This window comes from Lathyrus oleraceus, chromosome 7 (genome assembly GCF_024323335.1).
Source record: "Lathyrus oleraceus cultivar Zhongwan6 chromosome 7, CAAS_Psat_ZW6_1.0, whole genome shotgun sequence".
Classification (NCBI taxonomy): domain Eukaryota; kingdom Viridiplantae; phylum Streptophyta; class Magnoliopsida; order Fabales; family Fabaceae; genus Lathyrus; species Lathyrus oleraceus.
The window spans coordinates 9,916,965-9,926,828 of NC_066585.1; the positions used below are offsets into that span (position 1 = coordinate 9,916,965).

Genomic DNA, 9,864 nt, shown 5'->3' on the forward strand with positions numbered 1-9,864 from the left:
AAAACTAATAAAAGTCAGAGATCACAGGTAAGAGGGTTGGTTACACAGAGGGAAGGTGTTAGCACCCAAAGTGTCCTAGGTACTCCTAGGGAGCCCTTTTTGTGTGCATATGTATTTTGTACAAAGTGATGTTTACAAACAAATAGAATGAGGGGATGAGAAAAGAATTCATTGATCATATTTTTGTGTTTGACAAGACCTTCGGTCTTGTGCCTACGTACCAACATAAAAATGAGGGATCAAAACCTCGTAGTTCGTGCTATAAATTTCAAAATGGATGCATTGATTTTAACAAAATTTAAGTTTGAAAGGCACAAGGGTCTAAAATGGTTTGAATGAGTTAGTTCTTTTTGGCTTTTTGAAGTTTAGGTCAAGTATAATTAATTTTATTTACAAGTTTGATTTAAGAAAATAAGTTTGAAAATGCAATGGCATAAGGCCAAAGTTTCTACCTTTTTTGCAAAAGTGGTCAAAGTTTGGGACAAAAGTAGTTCATACAAAGAAGATTTTGAAAATGGAGGGAGAGATTTTGAAATTAAAGAAATGGGGAGAAGATGAAGAGACTATCCTATGCACAAAAATTAAAAGTTTATAGTTGAAAAGATCTTACCAAATGGGTAGCAATCCAATAAACAAGTATGTCAATAGAAACCCAGAATTCCCTTGGACTTTTAGAATCAAACAACACACAAATTCACAATTATATCAATCTTGAAGAGCAAGACATCAAATAAAGATGGCCTCATCCAAGCTTATCCATTCCATGATCTCCTTCAAAATAGCCCATGTAACACATGAATTCCACAAGTCACAGGTTCAAAATAACAACTTCACAATGATCATGTTGCAGATGAATCTTAGAGAGATCTTCAAAGATGTATCAGATGAAATTCAAATTGCAAGCACTTGGTTTTTCAACAAGTTGGCATTGGCCAAGTCCATTAGCTTAGGGAGGTTGCCTAGATTCTAAGTCCATTGCTCAAGATCAAACCAACAATCCACTCAAAAGTTTTTTAGGGTTTTTATGATTATTATGTACATTAATGGTCAAAGACCACACAAACAAACAAAGTAACACAAACATAATATATCACACAATATGGTCCAAATGGACAAAGTGAAAATTACATTAACATAAACAATTAGAATGATATGTACAATGACAAATGAAATAAAGTGCTAAAAATAAATTGCATTAAAGCAAAAGCTTGAAATTAAAAGTTAATGGTTAGTAGGTAATGTTAGTTTTGTTTTGCTTTTTCATTTCAAGACATTCTTTGGAGAACACTCAACCCACTTATCACAAGCATTAATCCTTGAACCAAAACATCTTCCAAAGGAAGGAAAGAAGGCCAAGTTTCCACACAATACCATGAAAGAGGGGAGACTTACAATCTCACTAACTAGAATGCTTATGCCTTATATGTCACAAATTTAGCGCTATGTTAAGCAATCGTAATTGGACTTATGTAGAAGTCACAACTATTTGAGGCCGGGTAATAGACTTTTGGTGTTAATGCATGTTGGAGACATAGTATTATGAACTATGCTCATGAAACATACCACACACACAGAAATATGCAAAAGGTGTGGCCTAATCTCATCCATACTCATGTCAATTTTTCAATCAACTAACATTAGGACTTTTGAGATGTCATAGGCCAAATGGAAATGAATGAATGAAGAAGGGGAATTAGATGAAGTGGAAAGGGGATGAATGAGATCACAAATTGGTCAAAGATGGACTTTTACCAAATTAATATCATTCATTCATTTTGGGAGATGAAATGTACATTCCATCAATCCCCTAAATCCAATGATATTAATTTGACAAAGTAAAATCAACTTTGACCAAGGCCCAACAACAAATAACAAACTCAATTAAGTCAATACAAATGGTCAACACAATTTAAATGATATTTATTCAATTAAAAATAATAAAATAGTGCATTTAATTCAAATATATTTTGTCTAATTCCTAAAACTCATCAAAACACCAAAGAAATGGTCATGAGATTTATCATAGGTCAAACAAGGTCAAAGGACCTTGGAGAAAAAATTTCATAATTTTTGGACATTTAAAAATATTTTTAAGCAATTAAAAACAAATACAAAATCAATTAATTCATGAAAAATATTAATAACGATCCAAAAAATAATTTTAATTCAGAATATGAAAGAGAAAAATATGAGAAATTTTTTGGTGAAAGTCCCATATTTTTTGGGTCAATATTAAATTTAATATGAGTTATTGAAGAAAATGCAATTAAAATAAAAAATCAGAAAATGTAAATTACGTGGACCATTAGATCTCCCTCATTAATTGAGGTGGCAGATCTGATGATCCAAAACGTGTGTTCCACAAAGACCTGAGTCAACCGCGTGGCATAAATGGTATTTAAAACAAACGCTCAAGATTAAAACGTGGCAAATGGATCCTGTGGTTCAGATGCAAGACACCTCATCACCGGAGCCAGAGCTCCGGTCATCTTCTCCGGTGGCCTTCACCAGACTGGTCAAGATGAACCATCACCAAAAAAAGAAACAAGGAAATGATCTTGAAGAAAAAATGGCACTGAGCTCGAATCTGACCTCCATTCATTCCAATTCCAAATATATTGAGAGATATGCAGAATTGAAAATTGAGGTACATGAACTGAGTTGCTTCGATTTGACCTCAAAGATACTCAATCTCCTTGCCTAGATTGATAGGACTTCAGACAATAAAAAAATCAATGGAATTGAGCAAGAATTTGAGAGAATCGAAGAGTTTAAAATTTCTACAAATTACCTTCAATGGAAGTCTGAACTTGATGGATCTTGAGCTTGCTTGCACTTGGACTCACTCTACTTGCTTGCAAGAAGAGAATGGAAAGGTTTAGAAGCAATGGATTATGGGAGAATTGAATTCCAAAACAGTGGATATTCAAGCTCAAATTCAAATGAATTTATCAGGTTTATCCTATGAGAGTGAAGGGTTTTCAATGGGGGATCAAAGTTGGCGCAATGGTGTTGTTAATTCTAAGCAATGGAAGCTCTATTTATAGCTAAATTGGATGATATTTGCATACTCACTTTCACTTTCCAAATTTAGCAAATGATGATGGAATGGTGCATGGGCGCGCATAGGCCCATGAAATGATAGCTTAAGGTCCAAAATTGCATATCAGATGTGTTGAAGTTAGCTTAGATTGCAAGGCACATGTGCATTGTTGCTTGAAGATTGATTCATGCCAAATGATATCAGTCTGTTTAAGCCATGCGCAGCCTAGGCATTTCTCATCCAAAATGAAAGAACTTGAGCTCTTTGGAAAAGTGAGATCAAGAGGAACAAGTTTGATGTTCAACACTTTTTCATTTGGAGTTTGGAACTTGGAGAAAATTGAGGTGGAAGTTTGGAAAAATTTGACATATCAAAAATTTTCTAAGTGTCAAGCCACATGTCTCAATATTCCACCTTGCTTAACTTTTCACGGGAGCTTCAAATGAGAAAAGTGTCTTCATCAGAGTTGTATCTCTCTCAAAGACCTTCAAAATGGTCACCAGTTTCATGTCATTTAGATTTGAAATGATAGAGTTATGCATTTTTGAAGTTTGGAAAAATCACTTGATCAATGGTATAGGTCAAATAGTGACCTATAATGTAGCTTCATATCACATGCTCAAAAAAGTTGAATTAGCTCCCACTCTAAACATAAAAGTTGAAGTAGACACACTGAATTTGATTGTGAAACTTGGAAATATTTCATCTCATAAAAATTGAGCAAGTTATGGCCTTAGGAAGTTGACTTTCAAATTAGGGTTTAGACAAAATGACCTATAATGTTTCAACATAGAAAATGATTTTCCAAGCAAAACTAGCTCTAGGTATCAACATGAAAGTTGTTTGTAATGTCACTTATAGTAAGTTTGATCTTGGAATAATTTTCATATGGTGAAAAGTGTAGGAGATATGGTCTAGGGAGACCCAGTTTTGATCAGATGAATCCATCTGGCCAACCACCATCAACCATCTTGCTAATTTCCAATTCTCCTGACTTTCTTGGCTCATGGTAGATCATAAATGCATAAGATGATGAATTTTAAAGTGTCCCTTGAGAAATTTGATCAATTGGTGAGATATATTGTTGGAGAAGTTACTCAAGATACCCAGTCAAACTAGGGTTTCCAAGGCAAATCACCCTCAAACTCTTGAAGAAAACTTGATCAATATGACATGTAGAGAACATTGGGACTCATATATGATGTTCATAACCATTCTTGAATCTATTCTTGGTTGTGCTCTTTGTTCATGAGGGTCTCAAACCCTAGATATGGTCTTGATGAATCAATGAGATCATGCCCTACCTACAAAAGAGTTAGACAAATGCAAAGACATATTTTTGGTATTTTGGTTAGTGAAATGATAAAATACAAGTATGATATAATCACAAAGTGCTTGGTGATCTCTCCCAAAACAAACCCAATGAAAGAGAGGAGGAGGATGCCAAGATATGATTCCAATGCTAATGCTTATGATGAAATTGCATGAGGGATCTTATGGTCAAAATTGAGGTCTTACAGATATCAGAAAAACATTTTATACGGGGGCATACATGATCTGATGACCTTGAGTCAAGATTCCAAGTAAAGTGATTGGGGAAAGTCATACTTGTATACATGATCTGATGACCTTGAATCAAGAATCCAAGTAAAGTGATTGGGGAAAGTCATACTTGTATCAGTGAGATTAGATATGGTATGAGAAGAGTCAACAATGTTCTTATCTGATGTATATTCTTGAGCATCCTTCTTTGACTGTTGGAGTAAAGAGATAAGGTGTTGATAATCCTCCATTGAGATGAAGGTCTGCTTATCACTGTTGGAAACAGAGGGAGTCAATGCTTTGTGATCAGACTGAGAGTTATTATTGTTGTTGTTGTACATAGCTTAAGTTCTGTTGCGATAGCCGGGAGGAAACCCATGTTTGAAGTAGAAGACATCTACAGTGTGATTGGTTTTGTTGCAATGTGTACAAAGCATAGGGGTTCTAGGGCGTTCTCGACCGCGTCCACGACCTTGAGAATTGATGTTATTGGCAAAAGAAATGGTGGAATCGAAAGCAGTAGGCGGTGAGGCGATTCTTGTTGCACAATAAGGGATTAGACCAGACTAATGTTGGGAATTAGATCCATGAGTAATATTTGTGTGCAAATGTTTATGTACAAATCATTTAGCCCTTTAAGGAAGCAAGAAACGTACTCTATATGTTTGTATTCGCGAACGACCTTGGCGAGATCGTAGGTGCAGGGTATTGGACAATAACATGGAGGGGTGTGGCGTAAATCTTCAAGTTTGTCCCATAAAGTTTTGAGTTCAACAAAGTATTGCGAGAGGGTTTATAAACCTTGTTTGATTGAGTGAAGATCACGAAGAAGATTGGAGAATCGGAAATGGTTTCCTTTTGTAAATCTTTCATGCAAATCTTCCTAAAGATCGAAAGCATAATCAAAGCAAATGGTGCTTTGAGCAATATGGGGGTGAAAGAGTGCGATTGATCCATGACAACACTGTGTTATTAATGCGATCCCAAAGTTCAAAATTAGGGTTTTTGAAAGGGGGTTTTAGAAGAGTTCTGTTGATGAAGATGATTTTTTTCTTGGATGTAAGAGCATGATGCATCGAACGACTCCAATTATAGTTGTTGTGGTCATTGAGTGGTAGTGCGACAAGAACAACATCAGGATTATCATCGGGATAAACATGGTAAGGGTTGCGAGGATCGGTATCGGGATCTTTTCTGGTGGATTTGTTGGTTAAATACTCGTTATGAACGAAGTCATGGTTGGAAGCTTCGTCATCGGAAGCCATGAAGAGGGCGCAGAGAAAAGATAACGCAAGAAAGAAGATGAATAGAAAGAAAACCCTAAAGAAAAAATGCAGAAGCGATGGGAAAGAATGGGAAGGGTATTTTGATAATTGATATCATATTACATGTCACTTTGTGACTGGTTGAATAAGAATAGACATTCAGCTTGATATATTATTAAAACTAAATGAAATACAAAAGATGGATCTACAATATTTATATACAATAAACTAGTAACTAACTATCCTAAAATAATGGAAAAGATAACATCCAAATAATATCCAAATAACCGAATTATTGAATATCTAATACTTGTTGTGGTTGTGTTCCTTTCTTAGGTTATTAGCAATTTAGGCGATCTAGTTGGTATAAAATACTTCCCTGCTGAACCAATGAAGCAACAACAAAATAAATGAATATCAAAATTACTCTTAGGAATGTAAGGTACTCTTTTTGTAATGGAGACAATGATGTTCTATTGATGCATTGAAGCTTCAAACAATTATCAATTGGTATCTTTGGTATGACATTCGCAAGGTTTTGTTTTGGTTTGAGATGTCTTGTTGAGTTAAGTAAAACATGGCATGCTTTTGTTTGGAAAAGAAATCAACATCTTCCCTATACTCAAGATGGATTTAAGTGGAGGATTTTGTTGATTTTGTTTCTCATAGGTTCCACATAGATTAATTTTCTTTTAGTTTAGGTGTTTATAAAGTGAACACTAGCTTAATGTGACGTACACTTGTGGGTTGTTGGAATGTTGTATAGATATGGGTTAAAGCTCAAAAAAAATTATTTTACAAATATAGGTTTAATTTATTTATCATTTAAAAGTGTAGTGACAGATGTAGGGTTGAAAATGAGTCGACTCGATAAGAATTGGTTTAACTCGAGTTCGACACGAACTTTTTTTTAAGCTCGAATTCGACTCGTTTTAAGTTCTTGAACAACTCGGTTCAACTCGTTAGGTTCAGTTTGTTTACTTCACGGACTAAAAAGTCATTTTTTAAAGTTTAAATTTTTTATTATATTTGACATTTTAAATTATTCCTTTTAAAGGGAAAATATTAAAATAAAATAAAACTTTCAAGAGATAAATTTAAAAGTCTAATTCAAAAACTATTCTTTTTGAGTTTAAGTATGTCTCAAAAACTATTACAAATATAATAAAATAGTACAACAAAAACTATTAAAAATCGATACATTCTCATCACAAAATGATTATTCAACTTCAATCTTTGTTACACCAACTGTCAACTTATTTACTGTCATAGTTAGTAAGGAAAGATTTTGCATTTGAAAAATGCAATACTAATAAATGGGCATATTTAAAATCTTAAAAATAGTTAATAATAATAATAAAGTCAAAAATAATATAAAATGATACAAATTAAATCATATAAATGGTACAATATTTAAAAAACGTTATTTTTAAAGTGGTAATTTAAAAAACAAATTTAGAAGTAATTTAAAATGGCACTTTAAAATTAAAAGTCACGGCGGTGCATTATGTTTTTTTTTTTGAGTTAGAAGTATTTTACTTTGTATAAAAAAATATCACAAGTATTTTTTAAAATATTTAATTTGATAAGTTAAAAGGTTAAAATCTATACATTATTTTTTTAAATGATACTATTGAGATATATGATTTAAAAATATATATATATATATATATATATATATATATATATATATATATATATATATATATATATATATATATATAATCGAGTCGACTCATGAACCTAACGAGTCGAACTATACATAGCTCAAGTTCAACTCATTTATTTTACGAACTTAGTTTTGAGCTCAAGTTCGACTCATTTAGTTCATAAACCAAATCCAACGAATTAATTATCGAATCGAGTCTCGAACTATTTTCGAGTTGGTTTGGTTCATTTCCAGCCCTAGACGGATGTATATATTTATAATAGAATTAATGTTTGTTGGTATAAAGTAGCACAAACATTTATCATAATAAACACTTAGTAATATTTATTTCTAAAGCAAAAGATTAAATAAAATTTTGCATAAATTATAAACTCTTATAATATATTTTAAACAGTTTATAAACAATATTATAATTGTTTATTCCATTAAATCGGTTCAGATAATTCTTTATTGACTAAGTTAATTTACCCCCTCACATAGAAAGGAAATCATTAATTACATACACAGCTGTCAGCTTTTGAATTTTTCTTATGCAGCATCAACAACACAAAATGCTGGCTGAGACACCAAAAACTTGTCTTCTACAATCTAATTCAAGTTTTTTTCACTACATATTTGTCCCTTAGGACACTCAAAATTCCTATAGTAAAACCAAACTACCATACCTTAATTCTACAGTTTTTGCAGGCTCTCAGTCTCTTTCAATCTTCAATAATTTTTCCCTCGTAGTTGTAGCCTCGACAAAACCAAAGACTAAAAAAATCACCATTTTCCACTTTGTCATATATATAGTGACAAATTACAACAAAACAAGTCACCACCTATTATTAAGCTACTTTTTCTCTACTCTTTTCCACAAGAAAGAACTAACAAGAGCCATGAAGAGAAGGTTCCACAAAGTTTGCACTTCTCTAAAAGAACAAAGTAATATAAGTTATGCAAAGATTGCTTCAGCTGCAGGCTTCTCTGATATGAATCTCATCATCATAAAAGCGACATCGCCCGATGATTTGCCGGTTCATGAAAAATACATTCAATATTTTTTGAAACTCTTTTCATTATCTCCATCTACATGTCATTCATTTGCTATAAGCTTCACGCGTCGATTTGGAACTACTCGTAGTTGGAGAGTAGCGTTAAAGTCGTTGATTCTTCTTCATCGTCTTCTTCGTTCTGTTCATGGAAACTCTCCTTTATGGGCTGAACTGTTATGGACTCGTTCCAATGGTTTGATCTCTCTTTACCCTTGTCATTTCAAGGATGCTACTTCTTCTTCATCTACTTGTTCCATTTCGTACACAAACTTTGTTAGTTCTTATGCGCAATTACTCGACGAAGCTCTTAACTGTGTTGCCTTGGACAGCAAGAAACTTGAAAACCAAAAATACCAAGAAGAAAAAAATGAAACTTTTCAAGAAAAGATGAAGGAAATGGGTGAGATACTTGAAATTTTGCCACAGCTTCAAAGTATTATTGATAGGGTGATCGACTGTTACCCTATAGGAGTAGCAACAAGAAGTTTCATTGTTCAGTCTGCAATGAAACACATAATTCGCGACAGTTTCGTTTGTTACACAAAGTTTAGAGCAGAAATTGTTGTTGTTTTGGAGAATCTTTTTGATATGTCTTATAGGAACTGCATAGCTGCATTCAATATATACAAGAAATCGGCAGTGCAAACAAATAAGCTTTGTGAGTTTTATGAATGGTGTAAAGCAAAAGGGTTGTGTGGTTACTATGAATATCCTTTGTTGGAACCAATTCCAGGTATACAAATCAAAGCTTTGGAAAGTTTTCTGAGTGGTATGTGGCAGTTGACAGAGTCTAGTTCATCGTCAATGTCTGATCAGGAATCCAGTTCGGTTTTTACGGAAGAAGATAGAAGACAACAAAAAGAGATGATGAAAGGTAATGAAGAGGAGAAGCCTTTGATTGATCTAGAAGGTGAATATGAAGATGATGTTAGTTGGGAGACAGTGTTGGAATCTTCTGTTACTTTTTGTCATTCTTATGATCAGAATGATTTGTTCAGTTCTAATCCTTTCTCTCAACAAAGTTATGAATCAAGTTACTATGGGAGATTTCCTCACAACCCTGTGTATCCTTGGGGTCTATAGTGGATTTTTTTTATTATTATTATTATTACATTTTTTGTTATACAAATAAGATTAGAGTTGAGGTATCTTCATATACATGCATTCGTTTTTGAGTGTGGAAGTGAACCACCATCAATAGTCATTAAATTTATTAAAATTATATAAACATATATAAATATTTGTTTTGATAGTCATTTTAGTCATTTGATTAAAGGAACCTTTAGTTAATTAGTTTAGCAATCAAATGAG

General features: G+C 33.1%; 1 protein-coding gene across 1 annotated transcript; it reads left to right on the forward strand.

Moving 5' to 3' along the window:
- The first annotated feature begins 8,234 nt into the window (after window positions 1-8,234).
- LOC127107254 (putative clathrin assembly protein At2g25430) lies at window positions 8,235-9,800 on the forward strand. Its single transcript, XM_051044552.1, has one exon. The coding sequence runs from the start codon at window positions 8,398-8,400 to the stop codon at window positions 9,634-9,636; it is 1,239 nt and encodes a 412-aa protein (XP_050900509.1). The 5' UTR covers window positions 8,235-8,397; the 3' UTR covers window positions 9,637-9,800.
- The last annotated feature ends 64 nt before the right edge of the window (window positions 9,801-9,864 follow it).

Bases quoted from the DNA above. Each gene is read 5' to 3' on its own strand.
- LOC127107254 (XM_051044552.1), top strand. From the start codon at position 8,398: ATGAAGAGAAGGTTCCACAAAGTTTGCACTTCTCTAAAAGAACAAAGT.